At 39.3% G+C, this 17,357-nt stretch overlaps 1 protein-coding gene and 1 long non-coding RNA gene across 4 annotated transcripts in view; both read right to left on the bottom strand.

Moving 5' to 3' along the window:
- The window catches only part of LOC110674827 (otoferlin-like), a 485,231-nt gene that overhangs the window by 246,419 nt on the left and 221,455 nt on the right, over positions 1 to 17,357 (bottom strand). For all 3 annotated transcript variants that reach the window (XM_021839290.1, XM_021839291.1, XM_021839289.1), the window contains exon 2: positions 12,517 to 12,976. In XM_021839290.1, coding sequence (XP_021694982.1) covers positions 12,517 to 12,595 — 79 coding nt within the window. In that variant the 5' untranslated portion in view covers positions 12,596 to 12,976. The remainder of the gene's footprint in view (positions 1 to 12,516; positions 12,977 to 17,357) is intronic.
- LOC110674828 lies at positions 7,785 to 8,824 on the bottom strand. The gene is made up of 4 exons (XR_002499230.1): positions 8,772 to 8,824; positions 8,637 to 8,710; positions 8,508 to 8,573; positions 7,785 to 8,402 (listed from the first exon to the last, which is right to left on the bottom strand). It is a non-coding gene; the product is annotated as an uncharacterized LOC110674828 (long non-coding RNA).

The following is a 17,357-nucleotide window of genomic DNA, read 5'->3' as shown; positions in this document are numbered from 1 at the left end:
TTTATAGCTCAATATTAGCAAGCTCCGCGAAAATGAAAATTTCTAATGTTGACCTTGTGCTGTCAGAGTTTTTCCACTCTTGTTGTCTGAAAACCAAAATTACTAACAATTTTTCTAATGCTTTTTTTTTATCTATTTTAGGTTAAAATGAAGCGGGAATAAGAGCTTAACTAACTGGAATGTGGAGCTAAGCTGGAATTATATGAAGAAAAATAAAGTAATTGATTTTAGTTGTAGACTTTATTCAACAGTAGACCACTCAGCAATGCATAGCTAGCCACATTATTTTACCAATACTGATGGATGAGACGAGTTATGTAAAAGTTCAGCTCAAAATTTTGTGTGATCTTGATTTTTGACTTGTTATTTGTGTTGAATTTTTGTGCTACCAAGACCCCTGCCCTTTATTGTCATAGAATACTGCTTTTTTTTAAGTAAAAACCCTGCCCAAGGCATTGCAAAACTTCTTTCAAGGATTCCTCTCAGTATTGAGGTAGATTTATGCTTTTTTGAATTCTATCCTCCCTCTCGTTAGCTTCAGTAAGCATGTGTGTAGTCAATATGACCTTTTCACAACATTTTTTTAAAAGCTTGTTTAAAAATCTATTTGGTCTGATCGAGTATCAACTCATTTTTTTTTGGTGAAGCTCTCCATTGACCCGATAGTAAATAATTAATCCACTGGAATTGTACAATATTTAACGATAAATATTAAAAATGTCATTACTGCGTCAAACATTTGCCATATTATTATACACAGAACGGATATTCTCGGCCTTAGCAGTCTAAATGGTAGGCAAAATGGGGTTTTGTCTTTTAATCCGACGGTTTCGGTTGTTATTTAATTCAAAGGTTAAATGTTATAATAGACTGCTAAGGCCGAGAATATACTCCTCTCGCCAAATAAATACCGACAGTCGTGATGGAAACTCGAAATATTTTGATATCATATTCGACTACTTTAGTGCAATATATATTTTTTTTAATTTCTATTCTCTAAACACTTCACTACAAAGCGTTTAGTAGTGATGAAAAATCAGATTTCCAGGGGAAAGTCCCACTGAAGAAAACATTTCAACCTTTTCTTTTAGTCCAGCTCGTACTGCCATGTAGATTGTTCAGCATTAATGGAAATATGTTCTCCAAGTTGCTGTTTTCATACGCTTTAAATTAACCTAAAATTAAAGATGAATTAGTAAATTGTGAAAAAAAATACCTTTTCCAATTTTCAAAACCATCAATGAAGGCTTCTGATGTTTCAATACTACTTTCAAACATCACGAAGCTTGCTTTGATGCTGCCATAAACAAAATTATAGTGTAGACAAGAAACGTCAGATCATCCCCTTCAAATTTTATGGCATGCTAGCGTAAAAAAGCTGGATAGGAGCTCCTCTGAAAGCATTCGTATGAGTTCTTCCAGAAGTACCTGAGGGATTTTCACTGGAAGTTCCTCCGGAAGGTCCTGCAGAAGTCCATTTGGAAGTTTCTGTAGAAGTTACTTCGAATATTTCTTCTGGAATTTTTCCGAGAGTTAATTCTGCAATTCTTTGGAAAGTTCCTCTAAAATTGCTCTGGAAATTATCCAAGGAGCTCCTCTGGTGGTTCCGCTTGGACTACTGGAACAATATTCGGACATAGCTATACGAGTTTCTTCGAAAGTTCCTCTGAATAGTTCTCAACAAACATTTTTGCAGAATAGGAGTTGAACAAATCACTCTCAAGCATATTTCGACTGAATAAACTATTATTCAGCTACTAATATTTGTTGAGTTCTTACGTTAGTTTCTTCACGATGTCTTTCGGGAGATTCTCTATAATTTATTCCGAATGTTCGTACAGAAGTTCTTGTAGGAATGTAGGAGATTATGCGGAAGCTTCTTTAGGAATTCCTCCAATAGTTCTTCTAGTAGTTGTTCCGGAAGTTTCCGCAGGAGTTCCTCTGAAAATTTCCGTAAAAGTCACTCCAAAAATTTCCGTAAGAGCTACTCCAAAAAGTTCCAGTAGTTCCTCTGGAGGTTTCTGTAAGCTCTTACGGTGAATTTCACCGTAATCTCAACAGCTGAAATAAAACGCCGTAATTTCGTCGGAATTTCACGGATTCCGGTGAATTTTGACCGAATACTGTGAAAATTTACCGTAGTCCATTCATTTATTTTACCGAACCGTTCAGCTGTTATGATTTCACAGGAATCCATAAAATAATTTATGTGTGTAGTTTCTGTGGAAATTCCTGAAGAAGTTTCCTGTAGGAGTCCGTCTGGAAGTTTCTGTAGGAGTTCCTCCTGAAAGTTCCTGTAGGATTTCCTCTGGAATTTCCAATTGTCGTGACTGGACACGATGCGATGCTCGTTTACACTTGCGTTCATTTTTCACTACCCAAATGATTGGGTCAAATGATCGATCAATGAGCGGTCGCGAGACGTGATAGGGTTGCATATTAATGCGTATGCTTGCTTTTTTCTCTTCTCATTTGGCTCAATCTCTAATACTATAGTAGTTCCTCTGAAAGTTCCTGTAGGAGTTGAAGTTACTGTAGGAGTTTATCTGGAAGTTCCTGTAGGAGTCCCACCAGACGTTCCTGTTAAAGTTCCGCTAAAGTTCCTGCAGGAATTCTAGCGAAAGTTTCTATAGGAATTCCTCCGAAAGTTTCTATAGTAGTTCCTCCGGAAGGAACTGTATTCATTCCTCTGGAAGTTTCTGTAGGAGTTCCTAAAAAAGTTCCAGTAAAAATTCCTCTGGAAGTTCTAGTAAGAATTTCTCCAGAAGCACCTGAGAAGCTTTCACTGACAGTTCCTCCGGAAGTTCCTGCAGAAGTTAATTCAAAAATGTCTGTAGAATAACCTCCAGAAGTTACTGTAAAAGTTCCCCAGGAAGTTTTTATAGCAATTTATCTAAAAGTTCCCCTACTATTTCTTCCAAAAGATTCTTAAAATGTTTCCGGAAGATCCACTAAGAGTTCTTCTGGAAGTTGCAGTAAAGTTTATCCCAAAAGTTTATCTTCGGAATCTTCCGAAAGTTCCCTCTTGAAGTTCTTCTGGAAATTTCTTTTGGAAGTTCTTCCGGAAGTTTTTCTAATGTTTCATGCGGAAGTTCCTGTCAAAGTTACTGTGGCGATTCCTTCACATGTTCCTGATTTGGATGCTCCTTTGGCAATTTATCTAAATATTTCCCTGTGATTTTCTATAGAAGTTCCACTAGGAAACCCTCCAGAATTTTTTGTAAAAGTTCCTTCGGAAATTCCTTTAAGTTCCGCAACGAATTCATCTGGAAGTTTCTCTGAGACTTTATTTTCAAGGTCGCCAAATTTCTTCAAGATTTCTAGTGAAAATTCCTCTAAAAGTTCTTCTGAAAGTTTTCTCCAGATCCCCACTGCCCAGTTTACCCAGGATTTACTACAGAAGTCCTCTAGGAGTTCCTCCAGAAGCTATTCTAAAAGTTCTGCCGAAAGTTTTGCTAGGAATTCGAAAAAAAAAATCAATAAGAAATTCTATAGAAACTTCTGGATGTACTCCAGAATTGGGGAAACAACTAGTGCCCCAATGCTGGATCACCTCCAGAAGTTTAATTAGGATTTCTTCTGGAAGTTTCTCAAGGAGTTCCTTCGGAAGCCTTCCTAAGAGTTCCTTTGAAGTTATTTTGAGAGTTCTTCTGAGTTCCGCACGAATATCTCCAGAAGGTCAGCTAGGAGTTGCTCCAGATGTTTTGCAAGGATGTTCACCAGAAGTTCCGCTAGGGGTTCCTCTGCAAAATTTTCCAGGGGTTCCTTCGAACGTTAACCCATGAGTTTGGTCGGCAGTTTCACTAAGAGTTAGGAGTTCCTCCAGATGATCCGCAAGGATTTCCCCAGGAAGTTTCGCTAGGAGTTCTTCCGCACGATTTCTCAGGATTTCATCTGGAAGTTGATCCATGAGTTTCTTTGGTAGTTTTGCTAAGAGTTCCTCCGTTCTTGTAAAAATTCCTTTACGTGTTCCTCTGGAAGTATATCTAGTAATTCCTAGGGAAGTTGCTCTAGGAATTTGTTTGGAAATTCCTCCGAAACTGCTTGTGATGTCCTCTGGGATTTACACCTGAAGAAATTCTCAGGCGAATCCGTCTACGAAACTCCAGGTGAATTCTGAATCAATGTATAAGGAACTTCTGGAATGAATTCACGTGGAAATTTCTGGAGGAATTCCCTAAGAATTTCTCTAAAGAATTTTATTTAGGACATCTCCTATTCTTTTAAAATAAAAGGACTTCGAAATTCCTGTATGAATTTCAGGAATAATTACCTAAAGAGATTTTGGAGTAATGCTTTACAGGAATTCCTAAAGTAATTAAGACTGCATCGGAGAAGCCCAAGCATTCGTGTTAATTTTGTTTTTGGTCCATCGGTGCGGTTCTCGTCTCTCCGTTTGCGCGTGATTCTGGGCAATGTATCCGAGAAGCTCAAGCAATCGTATCCGGTAGGCGTTGTGAGAGTGTGAAAAGATATTCGTGTTCAGTCGAAGATGGATTACAAACTGGTGAGCTCGTTTTATGCTTATGATTACTCATTTATACCGAGGCAACGTTACTTTTGTATTTTTCAAACAAACTATGGATAGTTCGTCACTACAAGTGTCGGCATAAACCCTTATTCTGTTTTGTTTATTCCTCTCTTTTTTCGTCATAACCAAAAATAACCTTTCATTAGTTCGATATTAAGAATGTCGTCGTAATACAGGTTTACGTTTTCTATACGGAATCTATACGGTTTCTTTCATAAAATTTTCATGAGTATTTTACTAATTTATGTCGGAATGCATTAAATTAAGAAAAATGATTAGGGGTTTTAACTTATTTTTCAAAATTCTATGATTATCGTTTCCGTATTTTTAAACAAACTGTGAATGGTTCGTCACTTCAAGTGTCGACATAAACCCTTAATCTCATTTAATATAATTTTCTTATGCATAGCGATTTTTTCTAAACTTTTATTTTAAAATATCTTTTCATAGCGACAAAATTCCAAAAAAGTTTTAGGTAAAAGTCATATTATTCCTCTTTATCCATGAATCGCATCACCGACCAAAGGTGACTCCCAGATCCTTTTCCTTCCTCACTTATTAACACCCTTCCCGTGGTGATTGTGGAGATGAAGAGGTATCCTCGGTCTCTAGAAGCGACAATCACTACACCCTAACATTCCTTCCCCGTCCCAACTGACTGTAAGGACTTGGTAGGCGCCGTTATTGATCAATAATATGAGATCTGCTTAAAGTGCACTTCGAGAGTACCGTTTTGTTTCAAATTCCAAACAGACTCATATTCCGAACACTCGGTTTTTGTATGGCAATTTGATTGAAATGTTTCGCTGAAATATGTCATCAAACTGACCGGAAATGGCAGGCAATTGTAATTCAATTTAAACATATTCTAATCTATTTTAGACCTCGGGAGTCATCATGACTCGCTAGTTCGAGGCCCGTAAAACAAGCTCAGATTAATTTATTTGCGAAATTATTCATTTGAATATGATTTATTCGTGCTGTTTGGAATTTGAATCACGGTGTTCGGAATATGAGACAGAATAAACACAGTGTTCGCTATTTGAATAAAATTGTTGTTCCACACTTTTACATAAAAACAATAGTAAACAAATTTCAATACACATTTTTATCGGTACACCCAACAGCTAACAGTAGGACTTTGCGAAGAAATTGAAATTTTCACAAATATCATCTAATTTATGCCTGTGAGATGCATTTAAATTCACTGTTGGCCTTAAGTGTTCGGAATTTGAGTCAAAACGGTAAGTGGAAACTCCCATCTCTTATTCATTTGGATCGAAGTGCAATTCTAACCAGTTGCAATTCTTACCAGTACCAATCACGGAGTAGCAATCATTGGCATGTACAGTCAGTCTATGCTATGCTATGCTAATTCTTTACAGGAATTCGTCAAGTAATTAACCGAGGATCTTCTGACGTTATGCTCTGAAATGCTCAAAAATGATTCACCGAAAAAATCCGAAGGAAACGCTGGAAGAATTCTCGAGTTTCCGAAGAAATGCACAGAAAAAATCATGGAATATTGCAGTAGGAGCTCCAAAATTGTTGCTTGAGAAATTTTTGGAAAAGCTTCCTATAGATTCAGATACAGAAATTACTAAGAGAATTCCTTATAAAATTCCCGAGGGAGTTTTGAAAGAATTCCTAGATAAGTTTTGTGGCGAATACTCTTCTATAAGTAAATCGACTTTACTCTTTTAATGAGTTAATCAGCTTTTCATGATGGGTACACCCATGTTAGCGTGTAAAAAATCAAAATGCTTTCAGGCGCAGCCAACTATATGGTCATGAAAAAATATTATTCTTCAATGGAAACAACGATTTCAAAACACGGAATCATTTGAAACTAGATGAGCTTTTAAACTAAATCATTACATTATTAGTCACTAAACAAAACATATCGTTAGTTAACCTTCGGGCTGTAGTGCTGTTGAGCTTTGTACAACAGTGGTGATTTATATGCTATCATTTTGCAATAGATGCATCTGTCTACACCAAATCAAAATCTTCTTGAGAATACCATTCGACACTTCTTGTTTACAGTATGGCCCGACCAGAATGCAGTGAAATCGACAAATGAACATTGAAGTCGCAAAATTATGAAAGCACTATATACGGTTGGAGTAGACTACAATTCAAAATTGGAACCTCGGAATATCTTACAATACGCTTTCTGATGGTATAACATTTAATTCAGAATTACACCGTTAGGTGGCAGTACTAGACATGAAACTTTTACTTTTGCTTCGCAGATATCTGAGGAACCTCTCCACTTAGACAGATGGCGTCTTCGACAAATTTGATCAATAAGTCAATACCTTGAGGTACAGAACAGCTTTGCCGAAGAAAGCAGTCAAGCTCCAGAGAGATCTGCAAAACAGTAGTTAATAATCAATGCTCACATGCTACATCTGGTGGCAAAATTTTGAATCAATTAGCTCGAACAATTATCTCTTGATTTACTAAGCATAGACCGAAGACACCTTATTTCTAAGTAGTGGGGATCTAAGGATATCCCCAAATCTAAATATTCTCGCTCACTAGGTGGCAAAATTTAGAATATTATGGCTCAAATAATGATAGCCTTTTACTGCTGGTCCTTTTGGTAATTCTGCCGAAGATGAAATCTTTCTAATAGTCAGGCTCCTGAGATACCTGCAAATCTAATGTTTATGCTCATAGGCACCCTTTTGAATCTACTAGCTTGAAGAATGATAGCCCTTAACTTAATAAACAACCTTGCCGAAGACACCATCATTCTAAATGGTAAACATCCTGCAACAACTTTGCGACACATTCCTTAGTAGTTAGGATTCTGAAATATTTGCAAAGTTTCTTGCACACTAGCGCCTCCGGGTAGCAGAATTCCGTATCTGAATGACTGATGGTTTATCTATATTCAATCAAGATCGCGAGGTATTTTGTGTTGAACCAAGGGAAAGCCAAGGGTTGTAACGGTTTAATTTTTGAATGGAATCGAATCTGGTTTCTCTCTACTCAACTGACTTCACTTTTGCGCCAAGCAGACGATTCAATCGTATGCATGTGAAGCAGCAATATCCATGCCCAGCGAGACTCAGGGCGAGTCCATCAAAACCCGAAAAAGATCAAAATTCGAACCCGATCAATCTCACCACAACTCTGACCCCACACGCTAAATTTTTAAGCAAACCCAAAAAAACATCAAAACCGAATCAATTCCCATCAACAACCTTTCTTCATCTAGGGCAAACTAGCAAACGTTCAGATAAGAATTGTATTTTTCGGTTTTGCCTTTTTCTCCTATCTGGATTCCAATAGGAATTTTACTTGCGCACGGCCGTGCTAATAACTAAGTCCCTTTTGGTCCGAGGGTACACATACGGACTGTCCTACTTATATCTAGCTTATCTAATCTGACCGTGATCTTTCTGGCTCGGCTCAAGCTCAGGCGATGTCCAACGATGGATGTAACGGTGGGCCAGCCTAGACTACTGTTGGTTGCTGTAGCGAGCGGTCGACGACAACGACGACGACGACGAGGGCGAATGGATTGGTGCTTCTACGATGCTGTGAGTGGTGCGTGTCCTGGCTAATGCGCTTCTTGCATGCGAGTTCGGTTGGATTTCGAACCGCCAACTGTCTCGAGGCTATCGATATGAGAATGCCACTGATGATTTGGCTTCCAGCGCGCAATTCTCGGGAGTCGTGGAATGCTCCCAGGCCCGTAGGTGCGACGATGGGTCACTGGCCGGACGACGAGGCCTATAGCCTACAAGCCGCCAAGCTTCCGGATCCACCCAGAAGACTCGTAATGTTCGAATCCCCCTACAACCTACTTCCGGTTCTAGAACCCGGCAGGAACACCTTCGCGTGAAGGATTCGGTTCCTTCACGAATAAAGAAAAAAGAGCACACACGTGTGGATTAGCATCTAAGGAGAACATGGACAACACAACCTCTCCACAGGACACACAACGAATTACAACAATTACCTGAGCCTCGAGCAGATGATACTTGGTCTTGCTGATTTGACGACAGCAACTATCTTAAACTAAGATCTACAAAGGACACACATAGAATTAAAATCAATGCCATCATCATGGCCGAGTTACATCACTCACATGGGAATGCCTGTTCCCTTGCACTTGGGCCTACTAAAAACTTCCACACTTTTCTTATAATTTTCCGACTTTTTCTAAAATGATCATTTAATAATAATTAATTTGCAAAAGCCTATATGTGGGCCTCTAACTCACTTGGCGATTTCAAACAGCTTGTAACCACTAAAAAAGATCTTATAATTTCCACTGACTCTACTGGGACTACGTCCGCTTTTGATCACTGTTCGACTCGGAAAGGCTGATGACCAGAATGTTTGATTCTTTGTTAGACTTATATAATAGATTGTTACTCACAATACGTAATCCGTTACAGGATACTCATCAGTTAGAAGAACTGAGTTAAGAAGTAAGTGAGTTCAGAGATTGCTTTGAGATAGAAGAATGGTGGTTGCTATACCGACCACCGGGAGGCGCTACCGTCATATAAGATATTGGTTGGATATGGCTACTTCTTCAATAGGGTACGATTGAATCAGACTTTTCATGACGAAAAGATGATCAATCGACATATAAAAAAAAAACTAAAACTGGTAACAATATTGTAACCATGATACAGGATGCCTAAAGGTTAATAAACATAAATTTGTATATTTTTATATTTGTTTGTCAAATCCAATTTGTTTACGCTAATATGCAGAAAATGTTTTATTGATTGCACAAACGTCAGCTAGTGTAAATTCTTTCAACAACAACCAAACAACCAACTGTAAATGAAAACCCTTTTTATAATTTGAGCGCCATTTTCACATTAATATCATAGCATGACTTCAAACGGCATCATGGGCGTAAACAGCCATCAGACTTAAGGGGGGCCACGGCCCCTTCTCGTTAGACATAAAAGTCGTAAGGGATTTAGAAAACTTACCAATGCATGGTTCGATATTATTTGTGAACCGATTAAAGTTGCGCACTTTTATACAGAGGTAGATCAAAACCTGAAAATCGTCCAATACCGATTGATCAACTTTCTCAGATACAAAATGTCACTTTCATCTAAAAATCTTTTTTTTTTTTTTATATTGCCAAGATGACGTATTTAACCCAATCTAATGACCTCGAATAGAATACAAGAATTTAAAAGCAGGCTTTAATCAAGATTTACCTTTTCAATGAGTTTTGAACTAGAATTTTTGCAAAGTTACAAAACAAGATAAAGATTTGAATATATCAGTTCAATTTAGATTCAAAATCAATGTGAAATCAGAACCTCTTGAAGCCGACAAGTCAAAAAAACAAGCCTTCGAAAAAAAAAACGCTTGCTAGTTTGAAAATATGGATTATTGTTGCTCTGTAGCGAACGATTAATTTCTCTAACCTCTCGAAACCAAAATTTGAACACAGGATTGAATAATACCTTTTATAGAGTTAAAAACTTTAAAACTAAAGCTGCTTGGCTACCATCATATTGAAGGATTGAAGTTCTTTTGTATTCAAATAAAGCTGTCGTCAGCAAATTCGTACGATAACAGATGTTTGAAGAAAGCAGGATGAAAGGTATCTTGCTCATGGACTATTTATAAATCCGGCTGGTCTTAAAATATAAATGTACGACTGAGAAATACATATGTAATGAAAAATACATGAGCTCAAGCTTGAAAAAAAAAAACAATACATTTTCATACAGTAGATTGACATAGATGCTAGGAAAGGTCCCCTAACAAACGACTGTTTCATTGGACTTGGTAAAATAAGTAATCTGAGCCAAGAGAAATTTAAGAAAGTTTCGTGATTTTACATGCATTAAACTCTAATGTCACATTTTGTTATGTTTACTATTCATACACTTTTTGTTATAATTTTAGTTATTTTAACAACATCCTGCATCAAGTTTGTAACAACCTTTGTTCGAAAAAAAATTTTAACATAATAACATATGCTGATATAATTTTGTTATGTATCCTTAGTCGGGTGGTCTCGAGATGAACTAGCCCTGGGTTAAAAATTTCGTTTACAAAGACAAAAAAAAAGAATTTGATGTCCTTATAACCTACGTAAGACGCCAAAGAATGTTGCGTAAGAAAAATTAATAAAAATAAATTAAAAAGGTCATAAAACAAACACTCATAGAAAAATTAATAGCGTGTCTAAAAACAATCTTCAGTATGAACTAGGTTTAACGTTTGTTCTACAGAAACAAATAGTAACATGGTCTCATTATTTTTTCAATCTAAAAACTTCAGAAAATTCTTGTCAATTGAATATTGAAAAATTAAAAATGTTGCAACATCTACGACTTTACAAGGTTCGGTGTTACGCCACTATCTTACTGTACGGGGTTTCAATGTTAACAGTTTTGCTGTCACTATTGAATGCAACTTCTTCACTGTCGTCTACTTACTAGCAGTTCATATCTGTTTCGTAGACAAATACATCAAATTATTCATAAATTTTAATATGAAACATTTAAAAGTTCGCGAAAAATGTATAGAAACTAAAGTTTGCTTGCTGCACCATTGTTTATTCTTGAGATTTTTTTTAGTAAAACTTTACCATAACTCTCACACACAAATATTTCCCAGTAACAACGATAATTAATCACACAATATCGCAGCTTGTTTTAAAATATGAAGAGACTTTGGTTTTCTAATTAACAATACATACCATTACTAATAGATCATGCCAGTTCTGCTAATTCTAAACATGCTTCAATGAATTTCAAAACCGGACAAGGGCAAAAAGGAAATAGTATGGCAGTATGTGACGTTTTAAAATTACATATTGCAATTGGCTGTCAAACAATGATTTTCCTGAAATTTATATTCAAAATGCATTTAACGCGTTTAGTATCAAAAGTGCATGTTTGATACTTAAAACTAGTTTCAACTATATTGTCATTTCTTCTCCATTTTTTTCGGAGGGGCCTAGCCCATGATTCGGGGGGGCCAGGCCCCCCCCCCCTGGCCCCTCCCTATTTACGCCAATGAACGGCATGCCACACATATTTACCACACTTGTAATTAAAACAAATTTTCTCCCTTCGGGTACCATTGAATTATGATTTATGCACGTTTTTGATCCCAATCGAAGAATCCAACCACAAACCATCCCGACTAGAAGAAAGAAATAAGATTAGAACTGATGAGTTTTTCTGCCATGTTTTTTATATGTACAGTGAGCTCTCCCTTACTCGAAAGTCGGAATATACAATCGAGTTAGGAAAGCATTGAGTTATAAAACACAAAACCAGTACCGAAAAACTAAACATTACATATATTTTGCAATTGAATTGAATGGACAAATTGATGTGAAATTTGCGAAAAAGTTGGTGAGAATCGAACTCACAACTCTCTGTTCACTGGATAGGGCGCATCAGCCCTACGCCACGAGAGGACTCATAAACGTAGAAGTTGACCTGAATTCGATTTCAGCTAAATAATCACATGGTCTTCTTTCGCAAAGCGCACCTCTTCCGGAAGAATTAGATGCCCATCAGGGAGTTTGTGAGTTCGATTCTCACCGATTCTTTTCGCAAATTTCACATCAATTTGTCCATTCAATTCAATTGCAAAATATATGTAATGTTTAGTTTTTTGGTAGTTGTAAAACTTCCACTCGGCTGGTAAGCCGTAAACCACGAATCATAATTAATTAAACAAGTCCATAACCAAATGCGATCCACGGGACCATCGAGGTAGCCATGAAAACAATTTTTTGCTTTGGTTCTCTAACTCGACATCGAGATTCAAAATATCGGAAAAGGAGAGTTCATTCAATTATAAAAAAAAATCAAACAAGTTAAAAACAAACCCATCAGAAAACAAAATAATATCCACTTCTGTTGTTTATAACTGCTGTTGATAGAAAAGTGTTATAATCTTGTTACGTGATTCAAGTCGGGATAAGCCCCCCGGTATAGGAAAAATTAATATAAGCCACTTACCCCTGAACTCCACTCGCCCGAGCAGGTTGCTTTTCGCCTTTGGGAGTTGAAATTTGTTGATCCGCACCGTGAGCGACATGTTTGTTTTGGGAACTTTTTCTCTTTACACACTGAAACTAAAAAATCTTCTCGCTTTTTCCGCCCTCTGATGGCGATGATGCTTTCTGCTGCCTTTACCACCCAGTTTTGGAGGTTATGTTTGATCAGCTGGTGCACATCGAGCGATTCCCATGCACCGTTCACAAAACTGTCGAAAAAACTGCTTTGAAATTGAGCTTAAATGCATGCACTGTCACGCCTGCTACGATTGCTTTTTACTGGGTTGGAATTTCAGATAGCAAGGATCACTGCGATTTGACTTTTTATCAGGCTGGTTGCAGCTGTCACCATGGGAACGCTTGTTTTATCGGTGATGACACTTGTGTGATTCATTATGTGTGGACAAAACGTCGGAATTTATCTGTGTACAGAATCGAACAGAATGGATTAGAAGTTAACTTCTAAAACCGAAACACGGTTGGCCACTACACTTCACAAATCCGAAGCCCCCCTCAAACAAACTGGAATGCACAAACCACAAACGACAGATTTATTCACTGATGGGAAACGATCCGGTGCACAACAACGTTCCATCGTTGCGCTACTCGAATCCTGTCGATTTGGATTCATGTCCCATCGCACATGACATGAATAGGATCACAAGCATATGAATTTCACTATTTTCCCCCACTATCTCGCTGACCCCCTCCGCAACACTCCGACCCCCTCTGGCAGCCTATTACAACGAACGCGACCTTCACTAGTTTTCCCGTGCTTTCCCATGGTGTTCACTAAGGTGGCCCATTTTTATATGAAGAAAAAATCAAACTGTGAAAATCCTGAGTTACATCCCCCCAAGTAGTTTGTATTCCCAGTAGCTACTGTGAAAATATGATCGGAATGCGTCAACTCATAGGGAACTAAAAGCGATTGAATATGTTTTAACCTTCCGCGGATGTTAAGAAAAACAACTTAATAAGATACTGGGGTCATTATGACCCAGAAATGTATACCCCTATAAATCAGCGAAATATCAACCGAATAATGAAATTTATGCCGCATTCGAAAGATATACTCCTCAAGATTCTGATCACTACCTGGAATACCGGTTCCGGTTCCAGTGGCCACCGGGAATCGGCTACGAAGGGGACCATGTTGGCCAAGTGGAATTTCAGTAAACTCAGTCCAGAAATCTGCTGTCATCACAAAATTGTATAAGATGCAGGCCATATAGGAACGTACTGTCTTCAGCAAACTTGCTTCGGGGACCAACAACTTCCACATAGGATACATTTTAGTTCAGAACTTGACCATCGCGTGGCGCTAGCGTCGATATGAACTTCCGGAAGGGGCTAATTATGCGATAACTCGAGATTGCGAGCACATAGAAGGATGCTGTCTTCGGCAAAGTTGCTGAGGAGGATATGGACTACCACATAGGATACAATTTAGTTCAGAATTCAATCACCGCGTGGCGCTGGTGTCGGTTTGGACTTCCGGTAGGGGCTAATTATGTGATAGCTCGAGATTGCGAGCACATAGAAGGATGCTGTCTTCGGCAATGTTGCTGAGGAGGATATGGACTACCACATAGGATACAACTTAGTTCAGAATTCGACCACCGCGTGGCGCTGGCGTCGGTTTGGACTTCCGGTAGGGGCTAATTATGTGATAACTCGAGATTGCGAGCACATAGAAGGATGCTGTCTTCGGCAAAGTTGCTGAGGAGGATATGGACTACCACATAGGATACAATTTAGTTCAGAATTCAATCACCGCGTGGCGCTGGTGTCGGTTTGGACTTCCGGTAGGGGCTAATTATGTGATAGCTCGAGATTGCGAGCACATAGAAGGATGCTGTCTTCGGCAATGTTGCTGAGGAGGATATGGACTACCACATAGGATACAACTTAGTTCAGAATTCGACCACCGCGTGGCGCTGGCGTCGGTTTGGACTTCCGGTAGGGGCTAATTATGCGATAACTCGAGATTGCGAGCAAATAGAAGGATGCTGTCTTCGTCAAACTTGCTTCGGGGACCAAGAACTTCCACATGGGATACAACTTAGTTCAGAACTCGACCGCGGCGTAGCGCTAGCGTCGATTTGAACTTCCGGTAGGGGCTAATTATGCGATAGCTCGAGATTGCGAGCACATAGAAGGATGCTGTCTTCGGCAAAGTTGCTGAGGAGGATATGGACTACCACATAGGATACAATTTAGTTCAGAATTCAATCACCGCGTGGCGCTGGTGTCGGTTTGGACTTCCGGTAGGGGCTAATTATGTGATAGCTCGAGATTGCGAGCACATAGAAGGATGCTGTCTTCGGCAATGTTGCTGAGGAGGATATGGACTACCACATAGGATACAACTTAGTTCAGAATTCGACCACCGCGTGGCGCTGGCGTCGGTTTGGACTTCCGGTAGGGGCTAATTATGTGATAACTCGAGATTGCGAGCACATAGAAGGATGCTGTCTTCGGCAAAGTTGCTCAGGAGGATATGGACTACCACATAGGATACAACTTAGTTCAGAATTCGACCACCGCGTGGCGCTGGCGTCGGTTTGGACTTCCGGTAGGAGCTAATTATGCGATAACTCGAGATTGCGAGCAAATAGAAGGATGCTGTCTTCGTCAAACTTGCTTCGGGGACCAAGAACTTCCACATGGGATACAACTTAGTTCAGAACTCGACCGCGGCGTAGCGCTAGCGTCGATTTGAACTTCCGGTAGGGGCTAATTATGCGATAGCTCGAGATTGCGAGCACATAGAAGGATGCTGTCTTCGGCAAAGTTGCTGAGGAGGATATGGACTACCACATAGGATACAATTTAGTTCAGAATTCAATCACCGCGTGGCGCTGGTGTCGGTTTGGACTTCCGGTAGGGGCTAATTATGTGATAGCTCGAGATTGCGAGCACATAGAAGGATGCTGTCTTCGGCAATGTTGCTGAGGAGGATATGGACTACCACATAGGATACAACTTAGTTCAGAATTCGACCACCGCGTGGCGCTGGCGTCGGTTTGGACTTCCGGTAGGGGCTAATTATGCGATAACTCGAGATTGCGAGCACATAGAAGGATGCTGTCTTCGGCAAAGTTGCTGAGGAGGATATGGACTACCACATAGGATACAATTTAGTTCAGAATTCAATCACCGCGTGGCGCTGGTGTCGGTTTGGACTTCCGGTAGGGGCTAATTATGTGATAGCTCGAGATTGCGAGCACATAGAAGGATGCTGTCTTCGGCAAAGTTGCTGAGGAGGATATGGACTACCACATAGGATACAACTTAGTTCAGAATTCGACCACCGCGTGGCGCTGGCGTCGGTTTGGACTTCCGGTAGGGGCTAATTATGCGATAACTCGAGATTGCGAGCACATAGAAGGATGCTGCCTTCGGCAAAGTTGCTCAGGAGGATATGGACTACCACATAGGATACAATTTAGTTCAGAACTCGACCACCGCGTGGCGCTAGCGTCGATATAAACTTCCGATAGGGGCTAATTATGCGATAACTCGAGATTGCGAGCACATAGAAGGATTTTTATTCTGTCTGGAACATAAACCACTGCGACCAATATTTGATCTATTGTAGTATATCCCGTGTCTTTTGTTTAGTGCATATCGTTTTACTTTGTCATCATTGAGAAGAGATAATGTATTCGGTTTTCTTACAGTTGTAATTCGTAACTCGATCGCTGGAAAGGATTCTAATTGGAAGGTTTCGCTTTTTATTCCCATCGAAGAGTGTGGTGAGTGCACTCTCCATAGGCGCGCACTGTTGTCGATCAAAATCGGATCCTTTGATAAAGCTTAGAAATTACACAGATATTGTCCGTGCATCAGAATCATAGTCCCTACTTCTGCAAACTAGAGAATCAAATGAATAAATAATTATGAAACAAATTGTTCAATTCGACTCCATTTTTTTCCTTGTCTCGATCATTGTCAGATCATTCTCGGCAACTGGGAAAACCGTGACTTGTCACTTTCAACAAGGTTTAAAATGTAACAAGGACTAATAAGTGTTCCTTTCATTACTCGAACATCCTGTTCTCTTTGTTTGAAGCAGTCAGGGCTAGGGTTCACTGGCATATCTTTTCTCCATAACGCACCACGAAAAGATGATGTACCCACGTTATGGGTCATTTAGAAGGATGCTGTCTTCCACAAAGTTGCTCAGGAGGATAAGGACTTCCACATTGGTTACAATTTAGTTGAGAACTTGACTACCGCGTAGCGCTGGCGTCAGTATGAACTTCCGGTAAGGGCTAGCTATGCGATATCTCGAGATTGCGTGCATATAGAAGGTCGCTGTCTTTGGCAAAGTTGCCGAAGAGGATATCTTTTTGTCTCTTATATGATGAGATTTTTAACCCATAGCAAGTTTATCTCGAGACCAACGGCTTTGAGATCCAAAGTGACCATCAAGGGTATGTGATTTGATCCCAGGTCTTCAGCGTGAGAGGTTTGTGAACCAACCACAATATTAGGGTCCGTCTCACAAAAGAATAAGGTATTCCACATGGGCTACAGTTCAGTTTAGAATCCGACCACCCGGTGGATTAGACGTCGATTTATATTTCCGGTAGAGGTTAATTATTAGAGGGGGGTTTCACATTTTTTGAGCTGAAACCCGACCCGTACCCGACTTACTTTATTTTTTCAAACCCGGACCCGACCCGTATCCAGACCTGACCCGAACCTGAAAAAAAAATCGCTGTTCAAATCCGAATCTGACTCGAAACTTAAAAAAAAATTGTAAGAAAAAAACAATTCTTAAAATAGTTAAAT

Source organism: Aedes aegypti, chromosome 1 (assembly GCF_002204515.2).
Source record: "Aedes aegypti strain LVP_AGWG chromosome 1, AaegL5.0 Primary Assembly, whole genome shotgun sequence".
NCBI classification, from domain to species: Eukaryota; Metazoa; Arthropoda; class Insecta; order Diptera; family Culicidae; genus Aedes; species Aedes aegypti.
The sequence above is the reverse complement of the archived record's forward strand: the minus strand, read 5'-3'. Positions and strand labels throughout refer to the sequence as shown.